The 25,168-nt window shown below is 38.3% G+C and overlaps 2 protein-coding genes across 2 annotated transcripts; one reads left to right on the top strand and one right to left on the bottom strand.

Moving 5' to 3' along the window:
• Nucleotides 1-34: 34 nt before the first annotated feature.
• Nucleotides 35-21,497, bottom strand: LOC125235117 (ATP-binding cassette sub-family B member 10, mitochondrial). The gene is made up of 10 exons (XM_048141552.1): nt 21,067-21,497; nt 20,701-20,907; nt 19,918-20,120; nt 18,291-18,425; nt 17,455-17,601; nt 14,855-15,086; nt 12,630-12,907; nt 10,891-10,992; nt 9,841-9,993; nt 35-1,540 (listed from the first exon to the last, which is right to left on the bottom strand). Exons 1-10 carry the CDS (start codon nt 21,425-21,427, stop codon nt 1,217-1,219), a joined length of 2,142 nt encoding a protein of 713 aa, XP_047997509.1. The 5' UTR covers nt 21,428-21,497; the 3' UTR covers nt 35-1,216.
• Nucleotides 21,498-22,005: 508 nt separating this feature from the next.
• LOC125235591 (fatty-acid amide hydrolase 2-B-like) lies at nt 22,006-23,225 on the top strand. Its single transcript, XM_048142189.1, has 5 exons — nt 22,006-22,082; nt 22,158-22,294; nt 22,441-22,628; nt 22,721-22,840; nt 23,037-23,225. The coding sequence occupies exons 3-5, from the start codon at nt 22,545-22,547 to the stop codon at nt 23,223-23,225; spliced, it is 393 nt and encodes a 130-aa protein (XP_047998146.1). The 5' UTR covers nt 22,006-22,082; nt 22,158-22,294; nt 22,441-22,544.
• The last annotated feature ends 1,943 nt before the right edge of the window (nt 23,226-25,168 follow it).

Below are 25,168 nucleotides of genomic sequence, written 5' to 3'. Positions count from 1 at the left end.
ACACCCTTATGCTGGTTTTTAGCTTTAGCGAGATTGGAATGAGCCGCGTCTGACGGCGGCACGCCCGCGGGGGCATAGTCCAACTCTTTCTATATTTTCGCTGAAACCCGTAAACAATTCTGGATTTTTTGATAAAAACATTCACGTCGAAATTATAACACTTTTTAAAAATAACAACAACCATTTTATTTGTTTCAGACAAAAATATTCCGCTACCCGTTTATATTGTAACTTGTAAGACTAAAAATACAAATTGAACTGTCATAAATAAAAATTAATGCGATTTGAACACATTTTTTACATTGAAAACGTGATAATACCTTATCTGTCGTCTAGTTATGTTGACTGAGTTTTATAAAGATCAATAAGTAAAATAAAATTATTATAACAGATTAACTGTAAAATCACCCATGAATCTTTACAAATCTTAGCGACATACTGAAGTAGGTATAAATACATCCACTTAAGATTAATTTACTAATTATTTTCTAAATAAGACTATTGTCATTTTACTAGTGATAGTTAGAATTGCAGTACAGTACACAGTACAGTAACTCATTTTTCAATTATAAAACTTACAACAATTAAAAAATTATCCTTTTTGAAATATTTACTATGCTGAACAATATTGCAATGGAAGAAAGTGTAATAGGTATTGCATTTAGCAGGTAATCAAATCATAACCTACATGAACAATTGCGCTTTTTGTTATATTCTCATATAGGGAAATTCCGTGAAAATGTAACATTTGATGTTCATCTCGTAATTATTCTTATCATGGATATCAACTTTTTCGTTAGCAAAAAATTTAAAATCTTAAAATTACTTTTTTGCTTCAGTATTTTATAGCTACTAACACAATTTCTACCTAGATAACAATCAATTTTAATACACGGTGGTATTCGAAAATATCAAGCACTAAGTTAAAATGCGAGCACATGAACCTATCAGTGTTTTCACATTATCCGATCCGATATCAGATGTAGAAAGGATGTCAAAAGCAAATGTCAAAGATGGCGCCTTTAATATACAGGATATCGGTCCTACATCCGATATCGGATCGGATAATGTGAAAACGCACTAATTCGGACACTTCTCAAATTATGATAAATTTTCCCTTAGAACCTTGACTCCAACCTTTAAAACAGTTCTAAAACTAAATGGAATAAAAATAATCTGGTATATCACATTCAATTTCGTCATTCAAATATACAATTTATAGGAGAGTGCCATTGATATTTGGGACAGTTCCGTTAACATTTTGAGTTTCTTGTGGTTTTTTCGTTAGACGCTGGTGCGTGATGATCTCTCTGAAGACACCGTCCTGTTTGGCGATGAGTTCCGCATAAGACCCCTTTTCGGCGATCACTCCATTATCTAGAACGGCGACTTCGTCCGCGGACTGTATTGTGCTCAATCGGTGCGCTATGGTGAGCATGGTCCGGTCTTTGCTTATGTTTTTCAGTGCTTTATCGACTAGGTATTCAGAAAACGTGTCTAACGCTGAGGTAGCTTCGTCTAGGATGAGGATTTTTGGGTTCTGCAACAAGAAATTTATTTTTATTGTTAATGTCTTTTCGGTGAAGGAAAACATCGTGAGAAAACCGGACTAATTCCAATAAGATCTGGTTTACCCTTTGGGTTGGAAGGTCAGATGGCAGTCGCTTTCGTAAAAACTAGTGCCTACGTTAAATCTTGGGATTAGTAGTCAAAGTGAACCCCAGGCTCCCATGAGCCGTGGCAAATGCCGGGATAACGCTAGGAGGATGTTAATGTCATCAAGACTTTTTAAATGGGCAACGGAATCATGATCATTAGAGAATTTGTCATATATAGAGAGAGAATTTGTCATTTAGATTTTTTTTAAACCATTGCCTCATCAATCACATACTTATATTTTAGTTGTTTGGTAGTAGATTATTAGGTAGATTAGATAATTAGATATTCCCTACCTCTGTAGAAAAAAATGGTCGCTAGCAGCTCAAGAAGGCTTGTTTTGTGGATACTCAGACAACGAATTGTACATACACATTCAAACACGATGTAAATTGTTCTTGAATAAAACTGAAACTGAAACGATATACGAATAATAGAAAACTAGCATGACACAGGAAGAAATATCTGGGCCCATCGGCATCACTCAAATAAAAGCCCTTAAGGGATTCAAACCCAGGACCATCAGGTGGAGTCACTGCCCACTAGGCCAGACTGGTTACCAAAGTCAAAAGTCATGTTGGTTGGTATGTTTCGTGAGGATATCTTGGTATTTTTACGATTCAGTAAAATTCATAGTAACGTAACCCTAAAAAATATGCGATAGGGCCGAGTTATCAGTGACATGTTAAGCAGGGTAGTAAATTAAGCTACACTCGGGTGCAAAGAAATCGGACCACCTCAGCATTTTTAACGTTTTCTCAATTTGTGTAAAAACTATAAGCGTGACTGAAATAATTTCAATACCACGTATTAGATAATTTTCTGCCCTATCAAATTTCATTTTCATTTTCATTTCATTTATTTATTTTGCGACCAACATAGGCAACATAGGATCATAATTATATTATTAAAATTAAAATTAGAATACATTAAATTAATTAAATTAAAATACACTAAGAGCTAAATTATACTTAATAATTATCTTAATTATCTTAATTAAATTTACAACAGTCCGGTGGACTTTGCTACCAGCATGTGAATCATGTGACAATGGTTCAGATACTCGCAGTCAAATCTCTCCGCTAACGCCCTTAAGATGCTGCTGGAACTAGCCCGCACTCTGCGCACCAGGGATGTACAGCGTTTCCTCATTGTAGTGTAGAAACAATCTACCCTGGCCTCCGCGAACATCCCCGATGCACTACAAAAACGAATGACATCAATATTCAAGGGTGGGGGTGGATATTGAGTAAAATTTGGGCGGGGAATTCAACCCCCCTCCAAATGTCTCGTTGAGACATGTACTGACAAGAACTTGCAATTAGGCATAAAACCAGTAATTGTCAATGTGTGTGCATCATTCCTGATTGATACGTCATCTTGAATACTGCTCTCATCGAATTGCCCCGGAAAAACTGAAGAAAAATGGATACCACCGAGGCTGAAGCTGGCCAAGCAGTTGCCCTGTTGCAAAATGGTCTTAGTCAGCGTGAAGTGGCTCGCCAACTCAACCTATCGAAATCATCAGTTCAACGTGTGTACCAGAGGTTCCTCAACGACCACATTCTCTCCAGAAGACCCGGATCAGGCAGACATCGCATCACTTCAGAGAGAGATGACCGATTCATCGTAACATCCTCGCTGCGAAACCGTCGACTGAATGCTGTTCAGCTTCAGCAGAAGCTACGAGACACCCGGAATGTGGTTGTTAGCAGATGGACCATCAGAAGACGACTGCTAGAGAAGGGATTGACAGCTCACAAACCTGCCAATGGCCCAAAGCTCACCCCAGACCACCGAACTGCATGACTTGCCTTCGCTCGGGAACATAAAAATTGGACCGTTCAGCAATGGAGGCCTGTGCTTTTTTCTGACGAGTGCAGGATCACTTTGTTCGGCAACGATGGGCGGACACAAGTCTACCGAAGACCTGGAGAGCGGTTTTCGCAATGCTGCATCGAAGAACGTGTCGCCTATGGAGGAGGATCAATAATGGTCTGGGGAGGAATTTCTTTGGAAGCGAAGACGGACATCGTTTTCATCACAGGGCCAGGTACCAGGCCAAATCCGGGTGGTTTGACTGCTCGTCGGTACATCGAGGAAATCCTGGATGAACACGTGATCCCATTCGCGGGATACATCGGCGACGAGTTCATCCTGATGCAAGATAACGCTCGACCACATACGGCCCGGATCACTAAGGAGTACCTGGAGGAGGTCGGCATCGAGGTTATGGATTGGCCAGCACGAAGTCCAGACCTGAACCCGATCGAGCACCTATGGGACGAGTTGAAAAGAAGAGTTCGGGCCAGAAATCCCGCCCCTGAAACCTTGCTGCAGTTGCGGCATGCGATTGAAGAAGAATGGGCGGGCATCCCTCAAGACGTCGTGGTGAAATTGATAAGGTCAATGAAAAACCGAATGATTGCTTGTCGTAAGGCTAGAGGAGGCAATACACGTTATTGAAAAGCTGAAAATTGTTTTCATTTTTCCTTTTTTTCCCTGCAACCCCACTTTTCCCGTTAGGCATAAGTTTAACTCCAGTACGCATTTTTAGGGCAGCAACGTTCGAAGCCCTGAAAATCTGAAAATGTTGGGCGGAAACTTTTGAAAAGCATATGAATGTGTAAAGGAAAGCCGTAGCTTTCATTTGGTATATAACACATCGCGGTGTTGCTTACAGTTTTTACAGAAATTGAAGAAATGTTAAAATTGCTGGGTTGGTCCGATTTCTTTGCACCCGAGTGTATTAACGCGATAGGACGAAGTCCTGGTACCATCATCACTTAGTGATAATGTTATCAAATTTTGTGGAGACAGACTTTGAACTTGCTTATTTAGTTGTGTTTATCTATGTCAACGACAACGTAGCCTAAATCGTAGTTGTCAAAGATTAAATATAAGAAGATCCTACCATCCCATACATTAAAATGCTACCGCCTAAGAACGAGCATACACTACACTACACGTAGATGGCGCCACAATAAACGCCTTGTTGCCATCGATTATTTGTAGATTGGCGTTGAGTGTCACTTTCGAGCCATAAATCTATGACAAAAGTGACACTTAACGCCATCTAGAGGTACAAGTATAATCGAAAGCTACAAGACATTTTTTGTAGTGTATGCGCGTTCTTAGGCGGTCCGCGGTCGCATTTTAATGTATGGGATGGTATGATCTTCTCACATTTAATCTATGATCTAACGCAGTGGTGGGCAAACTTTTTCCATCGGGGGTAAGACATTTTAGACTAGGGCCAGATTTACACCAAACATGCTTTCATACTACAGTTCTAGCCATATCATGACATCACACACTATAACAGCCCTATTTTGCCCACCACGGATCTAAACGTGTTAACGCGGTAGGACTAAATCAAATGATAACGTTATCAATATTTCTAAAAATAGACTTTAAACATGCGTAGGTAATCTGTATCAAATCATATTGTTTATCTAATATGATTTGATACAGATTAACGAACTAGATAAAGTAGGTAAGTAAGTTAGGTAAATACTTCTAACGTAGATTATTAGTTATATAAATTAAACGAAATCAAAGGTTTCCTGTTAGTAAATAGAATTACCTATTGCTTTTCTGTTTTCTACTTAAAGCTTGACCAGCACGGGAAGCATGGTCGCGCGATAGACGATAAAATAGCAGGCCGTCCCTTTTGCACTATTTGTAAGTGCGATAGGGACGGCCTGATATTTTTATATTAGTGCAGGAATATATGACTACACGCCATGTTGCGGAATTTCAATAGAACTATTTTTTCTCATACAATACTGAGCTGTCACTGCATACATCAGAATAACAGCGCCCTCCTGACTATAATCAATTAATCATAGGCTTTATATGAAACGTGTCCCTTAATAAATATTAATCAATACCTATTATATTTTAGGCACTAGTCCCACCGCGAGCTAGTGAACAATGAGCTATCGGCTATAAAAACGAACAAAAGATAATCACTCCCGCGTAAATAAAAGAGACACGGCGATGTTTATAGTTACTCGCCCAGCGGTGAGCTATCAATATCGCCGTGTATTTTTTATTTGCACGGGAGTGCTTATCTTTTGTTCGTTTTTATAGCCGATAGCTCATAGCTTACTAGCTCGCGGTGGGACCAGTGCCTTACACAATAATCATTAAATATTATTATATTAACATTGTTTCCTTTTATTTGTTTGTGGTACCGGTAGTAATACGTAACCCATATAACTAAGGGCAGTGGCAACTTATCAGTAGAGTCCATTTAATAGTGGGTGTGGCAAAGCGTCACAGTAATTGTAACTTCAATGTAACAAACATATCTACATATATATGTCGCAGGGAAATGGCCAAAACAGAGATTTGATCAAATCTCTAAGGGATTTGATCAAATCACGCAGGATGTCAAAATGGCGAATCCATTTCATCATTTCCCTAGAAAATTTCAGTCATTTGACTAAATCTCTGACTCTGTTTAGTGAGATCACAAAATCGGCCAATAGACACGCCACGTTTTGTCATTTCACTAGATTTCTTTAGGGATTTGATAAAATCCCTGAACCACGACAGTGAGTTGACGAAACGAACTCAAAAAGTCAACTATTTTTAACATTTCCCTAAACAAATTTAGGGAAATGATAAAGTCTCAACTGGTGATTTGATCAAATGTCTGAATTAGATTTATTAGACTCTTGCCTTTGTCACTTGATTTGATTGAACCCTTAACTAGATTAGTGAAATGGTAAAATTGAATCCGTTTTTAAGAGTTTTTGGTTTTCTATAAATAAGAAAAAAATAGAATAAGTGAAGAAACAAAGCTAAAAATGTTTCATTTTAAATTATTTTCATATTTATTAAAACATTTTGTCTTTTCACTGAACTTGTTTAGCGAAATAATAAAACTAGTTGACTTTATAAGCTCGTTTCGTCAACTTACTGACGTGGTTCAGGGATTTTATCAAATCCCTAAACAAGTCTAGTGAAATGACAAAACGTGGCGTGTCTATTGGTCGATTTTGTGATTTCACTAAACAGAGTAAGGGATTTAGTCAAATGACTGAAATTTTCTAGAGAAATGATGAAATGGATTCGCCATTTTGACATCCTGCGTGATTTGATCATATCACTTAGTGATTTGATGAAATCTCTGTTTTGGCCATTTCCCTGCGACATATACATAAACACACGCCTGTGTTCCCAAAAGGGGTAGACAGAGCACATGAAATTTCTTCAGTTCTGACTTCTGTGCCACTAAGGAGTTGGAAGTAAACGATATTTTCTTATTATAAATGGGCTTGCTCAGGGCCTCAGTTTAGCCGAGGCAAAGACGTGGCTTACGATGGAGCGAGATCGCCCAGAACTTTGTCCACCCTTGATTTGAAGGTTATATGAGTTATCCATACTAATATTATAAATGGGAAAGTCTGTGTGTCTGTTTGTTTGTCCGTCTTTCACAGCAAAACGCAGGAATGAATTGACATGTTTTTTTAAGTGGAAATAGTTGAATGGATGGAGAGTGACATAGGCTATTTTTTGTCTCTTGCTGACCCCCACTTTCCTAAAATGGGGGGTGGAAGTTTGTATGGAGCATTTTGCAGTTTACGAATTTATCGCGAGCGAAGCCGCGTGCAAAAGCTAGTAACTTATATTAATGTTACAGGTTAGCCCATCGCCCAAGCCACAATTGAACTCTTGTCAGACAGTCGACTTCTATGACACCCAAGGGAGGAAATGGGATGGTGATATTTTTAACCCAACACCACATATACAGTTAATAATTTCACCACCCCGATTAGGGGTTCATTTATCATATAGTGTTTATATAAACTCCTTTATTTCCATCATACCACACCGACATTGTTATAGTACATTCTGCAACAAGGGGAGGAAGTTGAATATTACTAACGAGAGTAAGTTAAATCGCGACGGCCTGCCGGAGCGATTTAAAGACTCGAGTTAGTAATATTCATACTTCCGGAGTGTTTCAGTGTCCAACACAATGTTTTTCATCACACTTGCATTAGAAAAAATATGCAAAAAGGTAAAAAAGAGTTCAATACAGTACTAGAAATTTCTTAACTCCCTAGGGAGAACGATTTTTCTATAACTCACGCTCCGCCTGCGTGCAATAGCACATTTAGTGTGCGAATGTGATAAAAAAAATTACGTTGTCTACTAATTATGGGTATATTGGCTTCGTGCGAAGTGCATGGAGGGGGTAAGCAAAGCGATCGCAGTGCTTGCGGTGGTCGAAATCGACACTGATTGTGGTTGTCATCTATCAAAACTCATAAAATATAATACAATGTGGTGTAATATTTGATATGGGGTTTCAATGTTGTTTCGTTGTTAATTGTAAAAATAATGGCATAAATAGTCGTTGCACGTTCTATGCGTTTCTTGGAGTACACTGGAAATTGGATCAAAGAACTAAATGGATAGCTACGGTGAAAAGAAAACGTAAGTGACATGTCAAAACAAAACATAATAATAAATTATATTTAAGCTTTCTTTACCTAATATTGTTCAATATACTGTTAGTATTTTTCCTACCGTAAAAGATTATGCTTAAAGATTCAGGCCTAGCCTGGGAATAGGCCCGTGTAGGATATTTCTGCGGCCGCGGACATGACTACGTACTTACGTTTAGATTTGTTTTATATGGCATTAACGGGACGGAGGTTTAGCGAATACCATATCACTAGCTCGAAGAACTTGTACCATTACTCCTATGTTCTTCAAGATTCCTTATATGCCCTGCCAGCACCAATTTATCGACTCTTTCTGTAGTCTGGGGTTGGAAGTTTATACCGTGAGTAATGCTTTGGAAACTGATTTTTGGTATTATATTCTTGTCTTTATAATCTATCTACCTAAATTACACTTGAAATAGTAGCTCTTGTTATTCGATTTATTTAAAATTAACGAAAAATCGTTAAAATATAGTGTTTGTTTACATGTCATTTTTTGACATTTTCCACTTCAAATTCACATGGTAGTGGGCGTAATTGTCGTGCACGTAGCCAATAACTAACTTTGGGTGTTTATTGAATAATTTATATTAATAAAATAATAATATACCGACTTATTTTTGTCATTATTTACCTTAAAATCATGTCTGACAATGTCAGACATAGGTCTTTCAATGTCGGACACAGTTCATCTTGGAATATTTAATATTCAAAAAAAAAAGTTAAAGTTTCACAGTTAACTACATACAAACGCCTCAATGGGATTGGTTCCCAGTGATTATACAACGATTGTGCTTATTATACATACAAATTGTATTTTATTATGTTATAAGTAATTGTAGGTACCTATTATACGAAGTGTCCAGTGTTCAGAAATAACTCGTTGCGGCCGCGAACTAACTCGTGTAAATATTACACTCCACTATATCTATTGGTACCTATATCATTCCTTTAAGTATTACTTTTAGTGTTTTTTCACATTATCCGATCAGCTATCGGATTTAGGACCGATATCCCCTATATTTAAGCCGCCATCTTTGATTGTTTCCTTTTAATTCCTTCCTACATCCGATATTAGATCGGATAATGTGAAAACGCTGTTAAATTTGTCCGTGCTATAGCCACGCGCTGCTTCTGACCACCGCGCGCTTCGTCGCTGCGTACCCAACCCCTCGTTGTGGCCACGAACTAACTCGTGTAAACTTGTGGTTTGTCTATTAGCATCTCTCATGTAAGTATTACCTTAACAACGGCCCGTGCTATGCGACGCGCTGCTTCTGACCGCTGCTGAGCTGATCACCGCGCGTGCGCCGACGGAGCGCCCCCAGCCGTTGCGACTGCGAACTAACTCATGTATTTCATGTAAAGATGTCTTGTCTATATTGGCGTCACTACTGTATTACCTTAACAATGGCCCGTGCTATCGCGACGCGCTGCTTCTGTCCGCCGCTGAGCTGACCGCCGCGTGCGCCGACGGAGCGCCCCCAGCCGTTGCGACCGCGAACTAACTCATGTATTTCATGTAAAGATGTCTTGTCTCTAGAGGTATTGGCATCACTCCTATATTACCTTAACAATGGCCCGTGCTATAGCGACGCGTTGCTTCTGTCCGCCGCTGAGCTGACCGCCGCGTGCGCCGACAGAGCGCCCCCAGCCGTTGCGACCGCGAACTAATTCGTGTAAAGATGTCTTGTCTCTATTGGCGTCACTCCTGTATTACCTTAACAATGGCCCGTGCTATGGCGACGCGCTGCTTCTGTCCGCCGCTGAGCTGACCGCCGCGTGCGCCGACGGAGCGCCCCCAGCCGTTGCGGCCGCGAACTAACTCGTGTAGATGCGCTGTTCGCGCTGCCGCCAGCCATGCTGGGATTTTCTGTGCAAATAGTATTTCAAGGTTAGTACAGGTAAGAATTGAGGTAAGAGTTACATAACATAACAGGCCCCGTAGCCGAATGCATCTCCGACGCGAAACGAAAACGAAACGCAACGAGCGATAGAGATATCTATCTACGAGCGTTTCGTTTCGTGAGCGTTTCTGCCATTCGGCTACGCACACTGGTTACATAACAATGATAGATAGGTAAGGTAAATACGGGTAAGGGCCGTTTGCATCAAACCGTATGTCACCGTTAAAGCGTTCGTTCAATTTTATTGTATGGGAAGTTCCATAGACATCTGCTGCGTGACTGGGCCCTTTTTTTCAAACTTTTTTTTGGATTTGGAAATTTTTATGTGGTTTCCACTCAGAATCGCGAGCTCTTTCGATCCTAATAGGAGAAAAAAAGTATCCCAAGGTTTTTTCCCATTTTTTTCATACATTTTGTATAGCGGTAACGGAATGGAGGGTTTGAAAAATGTATGGGAATCTTTGGACATTTTTTTCTCCTATCAGGATCAAAAGACCTCACGATTCTGAGTATGAATCGCGTACAAAATACCCATGTTACAAAAAAGTGGGGGGGTCAACTTGGAAAAATGGCCCGACTATGATGTGTCTGTCAAATGTGGTTGATGCAACTGGCCCTAACTGTGTCATAAGGAGAAGTGTGTCTGGCCCTCATATTTAGCCTGTTTATACCAATGATCAGTGTTTATTGAGAGTTTATAATTACGTTTACCACTAATCGTGAGTAGCAAGTAGCAAAAGTATGAACTCGCAACGCAAAAACACGAACTTACATGCGAAGTTATCATTGAATACTGATGAAAACTAATTAAGCTGACTAATCAAATCGAAACCATTTTATATTAAATTAATTTCATGACTAACCTTATCTTTTTCTGTGTCACTTAGTTCTTCAGCGTCTTCTAATTCACCTAACGATCCGTATAAAATATTATCCTTTATTGATCCACTAAATAACACAGGTTCCTAAAACAAAGTCACGTGTTAAATAACGTACAATATTTAAATTCAACAAAAAGAAGCAAGAAGGTTTTCGGAAGCACTGGTGGCCTAGCGGCAAGAGCGTGCGACTTTCAATCCGACGGCCGCGGGTTCGAACCCCGGGTCGTATGCGTTTCGGAACTCATGTGCGAAATTTCATTTGATATTTGCCAGTCGCTTGTCGGAAACCGGATTAATCCCAATAAGGCCTTCGCGTTCGAAGGTCAGATGGCAGTCGCTTTCGTAAAAGTAGTGCCTACGTCAAATCTTGGGATTCGTTGTCAAAGCGGATGCCAGGCTTCCATGAGCCGTAGCAAATGCCGGGATAGCGCACCTAATATCCACTCCATCCAGCAATATCCTGCCTTCAACCGGGTCATATATCCATACTAATATTATAAATGGGAAAGTGTGTGTGTCTGTTTGTTTGTCCATTTTTCACGTCAAAACGGAGATACGAATTGACGTGATTTTTTTAAGTGGAGATATTTGAAGAGATGGAGAGTGACATAGGCTACTTTTTGTCTCTTTCTAACGCGAGCGAAGCAGCGGCAATAAGCTAGTCCTCAATAAAAGTGACGCTACACTACTTTTGCCAAACCCCGACCGACCAACTGGGGCTAAAGACCGCCCTGCAGGCCTATTACGCTTCCAATTTTATCACTTATCTACGTGGATAAAGCATCCGTCACGTTCTGGCAAGTATATCAGTGTGAGAGTGGCAGATGTCTTATCCACGTTGATAAGTGATAAAATTAGAAGCATAATCGCCCGACTAGCTATACATATTAAACCAACACATACTACCAAAGTTTTTTTTTTTTATTTAAATGGGCTTACTCTTAGCCACAGACTAGCCGAAGGCAAAGACGTGGCCTACGATGGAGTGAGCTCGCCCAGAAGATGCCTGTTCACTCTTGATTTGAAGGTTACCGGGTTATATGAGCTCGGAAATATAGCCGCCGGCAAGGAATTCCACTCCTTGGCAGTGCGCATAAGAAAAGAAGAAACAAAGCGCTTCGTGCGAATTCGCGGAATATCTACCAACTAAGGATGGAAACCGGCCGTGCGTCTAAGAGTCCGATGGTAGAATGGGGACGGTGGAATAAGCTCGTGTAACTCTTGAGTTAAAAATGGTTTGTAAAATTTACCCGACTAACGTAACCAATGTGGCTTCTCAACCAAACTGGATCAAACTCCCTAATATCCACTCCATCCAGCAATATCCTGCCTTCAACTGGGTCATATAGCCTCAATATAAGTGACGCCACAGTACTTTTGCCTTACCCCGACCGACTAGGACTAAAGGTAAAGACCGCCCTGGCTATATTAAACTAACAAATACTAGCAAAATAAGTTAAAAATGGTTTGTAAAATTTACCTGACTAACGTAACCAATATGGCTTCTTAACCAAACAGGATGCTCGATGGAGTGGATATTAGGGAGTTGGCTCCCTAATATCCACTCCATCGAGCAATATCCTGCCTTCAACTGGGTCATATAGCCTCAATATAAGTGACGCCACAGTACTTTTGCCTTACCCCGACCGACTATTAGGACTAAAGACCGCTCTGGCTATATTAAACCAACACATACTAGCAAAATGGTTTTTAAAATTTACCTGACTAACGTAACCAATATGGCTTCTCAACCAAACAGGATCCAACTCCCTAATATCCACTCCATCCAGCAATATCCTGCCTTCAACTGGGTCATATAGCCTCAATATAAGTGACGCTACAGTACTTTTGCCGCACCCTGACCGACCGACCAGTGCTAAAGACCGCCCTGGGTGTAGATGTAGGTTTAGGCCTTTAAGTAGTGGGGCGCCTTGGTAGTCGAACCTTACGTTCTCTAGAATTATCTCGCCTTTGGGACGCTCTTTAGGCCTTAGACCACCTGTAACAAAAATGCTTGGTGACATAACTTAACATTAGGTACACTACCGTCAAAAAGTTTAAGACCAAACACAATGTTCAGTGTCATTGTTATAAACCCTTCTAAAAATCATCAAACTAAATTTGTAATCAATAGAAAACAACGTAATCTTATTATATTGATCGGCAACCCATTTGTTCTGCAAGAAGACAACGATCCCAAACACCCAGCAAAGATCTGTAGAAGCTACACAGTCAATAAAGAACGCCAAGGTGTGTTAAAAAATATGATTTGGCCACCGCAATCCCCAGACCTTAGCCCGATCGAACTTTTATGGGATGAACTCGACATAGCTGGGCATTAACTCGTTAATCCGTTAATCGTTAATTAACGAAGTTAACATTTCGATTAACGGATTAACTTTTAAGTTAACTTTAAAAAATGTTAACGGATTCGTTAACTTCCGTTAAATTTATCCTAGTCCGTTAATCGTTAATCTACCATGGCAGGCGCCAGCGGCGCATTGAAAACCACGTTATGAACGCTACTGAAAAAACCCGATGTCAATCGTTAAAAATACGAAACCATATATAAACTAGTATTGTTCTCTTTGCTTCGCTTTTTACTAACGTTGACTCAGTGAATCCTAAGAGGTTTTTACCATGGCGATTGTGTCAGGGCCGCTAATTGGAGCACAATTTATGGCCACATTCACATCAAAACGATAATTTGTGAGTGTACACTGAAAACGTCCCACTTTGTCGAATGCTATAAAGCCATTTTGTCAGTATATTCATATAAATATACAAGTAAATCTCGCCTTAATGGTAACCAACAAAGTGGGACGTTTTAATAAACACACTCACATTTGTTAACATTTCGGGTTTTGACCTATTGACATCAGGGATGTTTTGAGAGGCTTTGCTGTACTGAACAGTAACATAATACAATATAATGGATTATTGGTGCAAGTAAAATTCAAGTTTTATCACGTGTTAACGGATTATCGATTAACTTTAACTTCCGTTAAATTTGTCGAAATGTATCGCTTTAACGATTAACGAAGTTAACTTTTTTAGTAACGGATTAACGATTATCGAAGTTAACTATTTCATTAACGGTGCCCAGCTATGGAACTCGACCGTAGAGTCCGAAGACAATGTCCGACATCTGCAACAGCTCTATGGGAGATACTGCAATACGAGTGGAAATCCATTAGCCAAGAAACGCTACACAAACTTATAGCAAGAATGCCAAGAATCTGCTCGGAAGTGAAAAAGCGTCGAGGAGGATTTTTCGATGAGAAAAACGTTTAGCTTTTATTTCTTATTATGATCCCTTTTTAAAAATTGTTATACGCTTTATTTTGTCGGTTGTAGGTACTGAAAAGTAATATTCTCATAGGAACTTCATGAAATGTTGATTATTTGCATATATCGTGTTTGGTCTTAAACTTTTTGACGGTAGTGTACTTATTTCATTTTTACACGTTAGATGAATCGTTATAAAATGTGATAGTAACCTACATGTATTAATGCCATTAAGGGCCACTTGCACCACCCGCTTAGCTCAAGGTCAATGGCCTGACAACTGTCAAATTCCATATAAAATGGTGGGTTAACCCTCCATTTTCGGCGGTGCAAGTGACCCTAAAAATTAAATATGTAATTATTTAAAAAAGGTACACCACATATAGCAGAAAGGAGGTTAGGTTAGGTTACAAATAAAACTTTCCAGACGCAACTGTTATGTTAGGTTGTCGTCTGTCAACTGTTCCGTGGCAACCATGCCGCCTCCATAGTATAAGACTAGGATAATTATACTGAATCACATCCAACTTCTCAGTAGAAAAGCCAAAAAATACAAATTTTCTATGTCCAATATTTATAACTACATCCTTTAAATTTGCCGCCCTTTCCACTGACAATGCGCCATGTTAGAGAAAAGATGTGTGATAAACCTACTTACCTGTGGTAGGTATAGTCGGCTCCCTATCAATAATATCCCACAACCTAGTGGCGGCGCCCATGCCCTTGTTGAGCTCCGTGTAAAAGCTGCTCAGCCCGCCTATACTAATGCCGACGTAGGCCGCGTACAGCAGGAAGGAGGTTAGGTTGCCGACAGTCAACTGTTCCGTGGCAACCATGCCGCCTCCGTAGTATAGGACTAGGATGATTATCACGTTGCCTGAGAGGCCGGTCTGTAGAAAAAAAAATGTTTATGTAAAAAAAATGTGTAGCCACTCAGTTGATTTTGGTAGCTCTAGTTACCAGCCGTCACCTTTATTTTACTTGGTGATAGAGTCCATTGAAAATTTTAGAGCAATTGAGTGTGTAGGACGACAGTGTGATTAAGGGGTGCCCTCTATTTCGCCTATCATTAATTCGCATAATTTAAATTCGCATAACAGATTTGGCATAACATAATTGTTCATAACATTGAATAAGCATAATATTAAAAATGCATAATTCTTATTTCGCATAACAATGAATTTGCATAATTGAAATTTGCATACTATTATTTCGTATAACCTTAATTATCCTAAAATGAATTGCCAATATTGCCATACCTACTAACTGTATGGAGAAAGCGATTGGATCAATCAGGGGCTAATTTTCCAATTTCGAGCTCTCGATTTTGAGTGTTTAATTTTATATTGTCTCACTTATTAAGCATGAAAAAAAAATAGGGGTAAGTAAGGTACAGCGGGGCAAATCTCAAGTGGGGGGGCAAATGTAACTGGTCAATTTCTTCCATGTTTTACAATGTTTGCATTATTAAAAAAAACTGTTTATTTTTAAGAAACATACATGCATTTATGAACTTAAATACTGCTACTGCTAATCTTAAATTAAAAAGATTATTTGAGTTAAGGAGTCTTTATTTTATTTATACATTACTTATCAAGTTTTTTCGTTTTTCATAAGTGTTTTTCAGAAAATAGAGTGTCTACCAGTTATGTAGTACCTAAGCGTGTTCAGTGGGTACATGTAATAATGGAATAATGGAAATAGTGTAGTAATGGAAAAAATGGATTAGTTACAATTGCCTTTTAGTCTATATTTGCCCCGCTGTACCTTACTAAAGAAATTGAAAATGGTTAGTATTTAATAAATAATATTATTTCATCGTTCAGATTTTCGCTGATCGCACGTGCCGATACTGATACCCGAACAAGCGGAAGTTTCCAATATTGAAGCGTTGCGAGGGTTTCAAGGCACATTAACCTTCGTACGGCACGTTAAACATTGCCACCGAGTTTGAAAACCAAATTTTTCACCACCCCAACACGAACAAAATACTGACTATAAAACATCAAACTAAATCAAATCCATCGATTTCTTCAATATTTATGATTCAAAATCATCATTTATAGGTAAAATTCTATCAGCTAGTTAAGACATCAAGTTAAAATTTGTATGAAATTACTTTGCACTCTTGTGGATAAAATGCAATTTTGCTATCTGTTTTTGAACAGAAAAGTAAGCCGTTCCGTTAGTGTGGTGAAAATATAATTTTCTTGTATGCCATTTAAACATTCTACGAAACAAAGTTATGCTTATTATACTTATACCAATTCATCGTTATAACAATTTACATTATGCGCATTAGCATTATACGAAATCTGTTATGCGAAATAATGATATGCGTATTAAACGTTATGCGTAATAAACGGTATGCCAATTCATATTAGGAGTATTCAGTTATGCGAATTAATATAGACCCGTGATTAAGCTGCTTTTATGTGGATCTTATTTCTTTTTTAATACGGATGAAAGTTGACACCTAAAAGGAGAAATGGTAAAATCGGTATCGTGGCCAGTTTTGAACGATATTTTTCATTGAACTTAAGTGACTACCTGGGTAATAGAGGTACAGGTTGATAAACAAATATCTGTCAATATCAAATGTGTGAGATATTTATTTATTTAACTTTTTTCGCTAGGCGTCGACGAATATACCCGTATTTTACTCTTTACTGCTCTCTACTAACTTAAAGCTATTTTTATGTTCGATATTTTATAATAAGAACTCACCAGCCCGTAAAAACTGCCGACAGCAACTGACTCCTCCTATACACGCCAGTTGTAGAACTATCGCTATCCTCTTTGCGTATGATTCGCCTTCTGCCTGCTCTTTGCTGAACGCTTTCACTGTTTTTTATGGTCGGTATATGTGGATATATATGATAAAGTTTTTTTTTAATGTGTCCCACTACTGGGCAAAGGCCTCTCCCCGTGATTTACACAGCTCCCGTTGGTGTGCTGTTTCTGGCCAATTAATCATGAAGGTGTCAAGGTCGTCCCACCATCTCCGTCTGGGCCTGCCACGTCCGCGCTTAATTCGAGGCATGCACTTGGTGGCTATACTGGCCCACCTATCCGGGTACATGTGGCAAACGTGGCCTTCCCAGTCACACTTTAGTCTGGCGGTCTTCTCCCCCACATCAGATGTTCGTGTTTTGGAGCGCAGTGTACCTAGTGCTTCGGATGCGATCCATCCTAGTAACACCTAAAATACTGCGATCCATTGCCTTAGAAATTATATCTTAGGTAATAAGAACTCACCAGGCCATAAAAACTGCCGACGGCGAGCGACTCCTTATAAGCCAGTTGTAGAACCTTTTCTATCCTTTTTGCGTATGATTCGCCTTCTGCCTGCTCTTTACTAAACGCTTTCACTGTTTTTATGTTCGATATCCTCTCTTCGGCGAGCTGGAATTGGTAAAATATTTTATTGGCAGATTTTTTTTAACTTATAAATGAATATTGGGTTAACTTATACATAGTTAATATTGTATGTTTAAAGTTTGATTTCATTTGAAAATTTGAAACACAAACTGTTAAGGAACTTGGACCTCATTTTATTAAATTATTTTATTAATTACGGGGTAATACATAGTGTAATCCTGAGGAAATTGAACTACTAGGAATAACTGTAAGGGGGGATGTCGAGCGCATAGGACAGACTTCTGCAATAGATCCACGGCACTCAAAGCACAAAGAGTACTATCGTACAACTATCGTACAGTATGGCCACGCCCTGCTTCCCGCCGCCGCCAACCCGCTCTCGGTTACCTCACAGTTACCGCCTGCCAAGAACGCGACCAGTCGACCTGTCTTATCTCATACAAGCATGGTACGCGTTCGCCTACACGAACTTAAGACTGTGCGTAGGAACGCGCTTCTTTCATATATTTGATCGCCATTGTTTGCGTTGTGCTCGTGTGGCAAAGGTGTAATGTAGACTCTCGACGAAGGCAAAGCGAGCATTTTCCTCGGTCGAGCGACCTACATATATTGGACGTTTGCCGCGCGAGCACATAGCTTCGAGAAGTATGTCCCTCTGTGTGGTCCCGTTTAATAAACCATTAGTTACATTATCGATATATACGCGTACTGACCTCACTAGTCTCCGCTAAACTGTCCTGCAACTGTCTAGTTATATTTCTCACAAAACGGCCGTATATGACAGCTAACACTGACACGGGTGGCACCACACATAGACCGACCAACGCCAGCGATGGTGACATGTATATCTGTAAAAAATCGAAAATAAAAGGGTAATCAGAAGAAACCATGAGAAATGAAATTATTGTTTAAAAATTATATTTTTTTATAATTTTATTTCAAATTTAATAAAATTTAATAAATAATTTTAAATTTTTATGAAAAAATAAAATTTAATAAAAAAAATTTAGTTTTAATGATAAAAAATAAATAAATGTTTATTCAAAACTAAAACTTAAAACTAAATTTTAACTTCTGCCAAACCAGAGTATGGTTTGTTGGCAGAAACAAGTGCAAATCGATTAAATAGTATTTATTTGATCAATTTACCTAAATCAATGTTTTTTTTTTTGATGAAATTAATACTTTCTTTGAGTTCTCTGCCCCAGTGATACATTTTCCGTTAATATATTAATGATTTTCGTACCTATGTATCATTTATTTATTATTAGTACTTACACTTACTGCACTAGAAAAACGCAAAGCTCTTGAAAAACCTATTTATTTTCTCAAATTTTTACCCACTCATTGTTGAGAGTAATTAAATAATTGGGTTCATAAACACCAAAATTTTGAAAATTATAAATTCCATTATATTTTCGATACTATGCGAAAGTTCAGCTGAGAGTTCTATCCATCTATACATCCGTCCATAAAATCAGTTTTTTTTTGCTGGCATAAAATGCGCTCTAGTTTATTGCCACAGTTTGTCTGTCTGTCTACGTGCTAAAACGCGTAAATCCTCTTACAAAATTCTTACAAATTACTTCCAAAAACATAAATCACGATGAGTGTGAATTATGTCAAGATGGATGTGTTATGGTTAAGATATCAATGATAAGATAAACAACCAACACAGAGCAACAAAACTGTGTCAAGGTATGAAATACAATGAATAATTACAGAGATATTTTTTTTCATACATAGTCTGGGATGTAGTCTTAAAAATACTTTGTGTAATTTGAGTGTTTTAAAATTTAACAATATTTTTACAGATATTTTTTTTATTGTGCCCGTGTGGTGATGGGTTAAGAATTTCACCACCCCCTTTCTTCCCGTGGGTGTCGTAGAAGGCGACTGTGGGATATGGGTTAAATTATCACGAATAGTTATCACGAATAAATAATTGATTGATTGATTGATTGATTCATTGAAATTGTGGCGTAGGCGAGAGGCTGGCAACCTGTCACTGCAATGTCACAGTTTCGTTTTCTTTCAACCCCTTATTTGCCAAGAGTGGCACTGAAACCTGAGTAGTTTCATGTGCTCTGCCTACCCCTTCATGGGACACAGACGTGATTGTATGTATGTATGTATGTATTTTATAAAAAAAAAATTGCTAATATTTGTATAGTCGGAGAAATAATTGATTCTTTGATTGACACATAATTACGCTAAGAGCTGTAAAATGAACCGTCAACAAAAGAATCAATTTCCTCAACCATACAGCACAAATAGAACAAATACCAGCCTATATAGTGTTGGGAGTTGGTACTGCTAAGCGAATATTGGTATATTTACCATCATGCCTGTCCCCGCTCCAACCATAAACAGTGATCTCAGGCCATCACTGACATTCTGACTAAGGTTGCGGCCCACTAACTGTGTGTCGGCTGATAACCTGTTCACAAGCTCTCCAGTGGAGGTTTTACCGAACCAAGCCGGTTCCTGCCGTAATATTGCATTGTAAACTTGTTTCCGCAAAGCTTGTGTCATTCTTTGGCCTGGAAATATAAAAAAATTGCATAATAGTTAGACTATTTACAGCACAGTAATAACCAACCAATGGCATAAAAAAATAACCGGAAATAATTCTATGCATATAAAAACATCTGTATTGATTAAGAAGCTAAAAAATTTACAAATTCAACCACTAATATTGCAAAGTAAAAACTAATTCATTACAAAATTTATGACATATTTGATAAAAAAATCTGTAACTGTTAAAGTGTTTACTACAACCTATAAACGTTATAAATCTTAGTATTCAAGTTCCCAAGTTTAGACAAACAAGGAAAAAAATACACTAATTAGGGAATACAGAATTTTAATAGATTCAACGGACAAATCAACAACATGTTAATTATTATTCAACTACATTTACTTAATCCACAACTTAACACACAAATACAAAATGAGTGACATTCTTAAATGTTTCCTAAAAGAAACTTTACTAGATGCTGGTGATGTCCTCATTTTGTTGTCATTTTCATCTTACATCTTATGATGTTCTATATAATTACATAATTATATTTGTGAATATCAGGGCTAATTGTCTACACAACATGCCAATAATTATATTACCTGATATAGACATAAGATACACTCGTCCAAAGTTACACAAGCCTCCAATAAGGAACACTCCGCAGAGCATTAAACAGAGTGTATCAAGTTTCTCTCTCGCTCCTGCCAGGTCATTTGTACTGCTGTAGATGATGTCTAGAACTTTTCCAAGTGAGAATGGAACAGCCATTGTCACACTTGATGATATGATAAGGAATCCAATAGCACCTAAAATTGTTGGAAGAAAAATATAAGCTTTATTTCAACAATCAAATTTATGATCTAAGTAATCTAAGTTTCTGAAGCAAGTATCCTATGTGGCTATGAACTCAAAATGTAACCTTCCTCACTATCACAATTACATCAATATTAATTTACAATATTTACCAGTCAGGGTCCATTTTTCCGGAGCTGCTAACCCAAACAGTCGCTTCAATTCCGAATGCTTTAACTTTACATTAATTTTCTTGGACCCAGCAACTGCAGAATTTACTTTCGATGTTTCAATCGGCTCGTTCTTTGTTTTAACGTCCACTTGGCTTGAATAATATCTGGATTTCGTAAATATACCATTTCTACTGTGCGAAGTCCTTTCGTAATAATTTCTAAAGACAGGGGCCTTGTGAGAAAAGTATAACCTGTGACCGCAGTGATGACACGAATGCTTGGCAATTGGTAAACCAAACAATACATTTGCACGCCTACTAGATATTCTAATGTTAAAATTTACAAGCAGTCGTTGTAACATTTTATAATTTTAAAACTTTATTCGAAATGAAAATAAATAATTTCCCCTGTCATATCACTTGTCAAATGTTATCTGTCATTCTCCTCGACTTGTGGTGTGTCAGTGTCAAACCAAACCAAAGACTAAAGAACTCTTCGATTCTTCGATCGATACAATAAATCGATTAAGTACTTAATCGGTAAGACATTGCTTATGCCAATCCATGCCATTCCTGAGTACAACTTCTGCATGAATAATTTCCTAGGTATCAACATCACTTCTTTAACAAAACTTTTATGATATCCGCTCATCAGAGTTTGGGAGTGCCAAACTCTGATTTAGCGTTTATCATTAATACGTTTTTTTCAAGGTTCGGATGTGGGAGGTTCCATTCGTATGCCTGCTTTCTACTGTGGATTATTTGGACACCACAATACACCAGGAACTACAAGCATTAAAGGCGAGTACAAGTATTTATAATAATTTAAATCTTCCATAATATTGTCCGAATAGCGATGGCAAAAAAGTACAATCCACTCCAATAGATGAGAACTACATATATAAAAGATTACGTTATACATGATAGTATATTATTTCAGGAGTTGTTTTCCACAAAGGCGGCGAAGAATCTATGATTAGTCTTGGTTTTGTCGCAAAGCATCCGGAGGATATTAAGGTAAACACAACTGATGTATTACCTATTTAACAAAGATTATGATTTTGATAGCAATAATATTTCTTAACTTTATAGGACATACGGTTTGACTATATGGAATCGTCCCAAGACTACCGAGTCAGTCCAATCAGGCCTGAGCTCAGAGCTGCTATGGCCAAGTAAGCAAAAACTGACTTTTCTTGTTTGGATCGCACTGTTTGTGAACAATTTCTGTAAGTAAAAATTAATAATTTTTATTTTCATTAGAACAATATTTTGCACTACGATGATGATCTTTCAACCAAGCTCTTGAATGCCACCGAAAAAGTTGGCTATTTCCTATTTGTTAAAATTCATCAAACCTATTATTTTCCCACAGTGCTGTGGCTAAGATAAGTAAGGAAGTGCCGTTTGAGAACAGTCCTCAACCCTACTACCATAAAGGCTTCGACCACATGTACCAACTGTGGACGTACCTATTGGATGAGCCAGGAGCCCCACCATTTTCCTGGCCTATTAAGTAGTGGCAAGAACGATGCCACCTGGATCGTGGAGTTATTGAGAAAGGTAAAGTGGGGTGGTTACAATTTGGTGCCGTGACCAGGATATCAAAAAATTTGCTATTTCATCTTACAAAATACCTTTGTATACCTTTCCAGATATTTGGAATGAGAAAACTCGGTTGGTCGGCTATCATTTGGCTTCTGCATGTGCAGTTAATGCCTTTATTCCCTGATTGGGCTGAAAACCTTACCAGAGAATGGAAGGAAGATATCCAGGTAAGTCGGCCGATTATTCTTAGGAGGGATGCTGCTGGACGATGCTTCTATTTGTTTTACGAGGGGGAAAAGTTGTTTAACAGCTAGTGCTAACATTGATACCCGGGGAGAGCCTTTATACCAGTAGTAAAAAAATATTTAGTTCTTTTAAAATCAATACACTGTACTAATACTAACTTATTGTGGCTTTTGACAGAATAAACTGGGCGACAACGGAGTCCTGCTACTGCCGAGTGCGCCGTCAGCAGCGCCATACCACTACTCTTGTTTCATGCGACCTTTCAACTTTTCTTACTGGGCGGCTGTGAACGTGCTGAAGTGTCCTGCTACTCAGGTAAAAGACAGATGTAATACAAAAGCTACGTTTTTTGAAAATGGTGTGTAGAGTTGTAGACCATAAGTATGTATGCTTGCATTCGCCAACAAACTGTCATACAGTTTGGCGAAAATACAATAATTAGAATTGGGACCGTGCGCGACGACACGCCACGTGACAGGTGACCATTATGGACAATATTGTCGCCGCTGTTAAGCGAGAAGTAAGTAAAAATTGTGAAAAAATTAATGAAATCTTGTGTTATTTTACTATATTAGACAATTTTGGACGATGTTGGTTACAACATTATCGCCAATAACATTAAAATTGTTGTTTTCAGTGAGAAATAAACAAACTGGTGACTAAAACGGGGTTTCGTGCCATCGCTCACGAAATCATTTTCCAACCTAAGACAATGAATAAAGACAAGAAATGGTGCTAGCTGGGCATTTTCTATAGATTGAAGACTTTTTTTCCACCATTTGTACCTATGTGCAATAAAGTATAAAATAAATCATTGGTTTTTGAAATTGTTGATCAGTTCACTGCTATGCTATGTCATTTTCATAGGCTAACTATAGGTATTATAAATATCATTTACAGGGTACAGGTTTATTGTAAAATAAAAACAAACTAGCTATAATAACTTTTAATTATAGTATACATTACAAAAACTTGTTTCATTTACTTGAAAATATTGGAGGTTTAGCAGATATCACATCAAATATGTAATCATCAATGCGATGAAATAAGTTCTCAGGAATTTTATTTAAAATGTGATAAGCCTTCAGCGGATGGACTACTTCTGCTTTTATTGTTCTCGTGCTCCTTCGTCCGATTGAAACGTCGATATTTACGCATTTTCGTCAATCCGTTTCGATTTGTACACATGAGCACACTTAAGGAAACAAATAAAATGATTTTGGAACATAACTGGGATTGGCTTCCACATCGGCTTTTCTACCTCCAATATAATGTGCACTATGAATTCACCGTAAATTCAATTCAATACTTGTATCAAAAGATTACGCACTTTTAAGTAATACTTCAGAGGTTGGACGACACTTTTCTTCTTACGGCAATTATTCACTTAAACGGTGGTTCGTTTTCACCACGGTCATGGAAATAGCTAAAATTTTGTCGATATTTTTCTTGGAGTTATTACAATTCACCATAACAAATTTTACTAGGCTCATATTAAATTTATCTCAAAAACGACATGAAAATGTTTACAGCAATATGGATTTGACAGCGTAAGTCAGCGACTAAGATGTCATTTTTGGCCGTAGTGTGCGCTGTGATCGTTTTAGCTACCCCCTCCACCCGCTTTGCACCCTGCCAATAATACTGTGTAACCTTTATCGAGTAAAAAAAAAAAAAAATGTATGACTCACGACCATTAGGCGAAGTGGACGCTCGGAGCAGAGCGTTCTGTGGGGCGTGCTCGCCCGCGTGGACCTTATGCAGCGTCGACTCAGGACAGTTTCATATGCACTGTGGCAGAGCACATGAAACTACACAAGTTTCAGTACCACTCTTGGCAATTAAGGGCTTGAAAAAAAAATCTATATAATTGCAGATTATGAAAACTTAAAAACGTAACTTGTTCTCAGGTACTTGGCGTGAATAGCCACCATATAACGACGCGCTGTGTTTGGCGGTCGCTAAGTATCTGGACAAGGAATTTGGAGGGGCAGTCATGGCCTGTAAAAAGCAATAAATATACAACCACAGAATAAAATTAATAATAATTGCGAGTCGAGTTCGCCCGAAATGAACATAGTTTCTGACCACTGGCACAACTGACTACTGAAACCGCAGCTGTCTTTAGCGCCATCTAGTACAAGAAATGTGCACAAAGATATGACTGGTCGATTTACATAGTACCTCTATATGCATAGTATTATGTTATGATATGTACTACGTAGTGATTTAATGCTCTTTGGTTATGTTATGATAGTTATTTCGCAATATCCTTGGCGCATACTTATTTTTTAATTATGTTGAAGAGT

The sequence above is a fragment of the Leguminivora glycinivorella genome, chromosome 17, assembly GCF_023078275.1.
Source record: "Leguminivora glycinivorella isolate SPB_JAAS2020 chromosome 17, LegGlyc_1.1, whole genome shotgun sequence".
In the NCBI taxonomy this organism is placed as follows: domain Eukaryota; kingdom Metazoa; phylum Arthropoda; class Insecta; order Lepidoptera; family Tortricidae; genus Leguminivora; species Leguminivora glycinivorella.
Note: the sequence above shows the minus strand (reverse complement) of the source record. Positions and strands in the feature narration are given on the sequence as shown.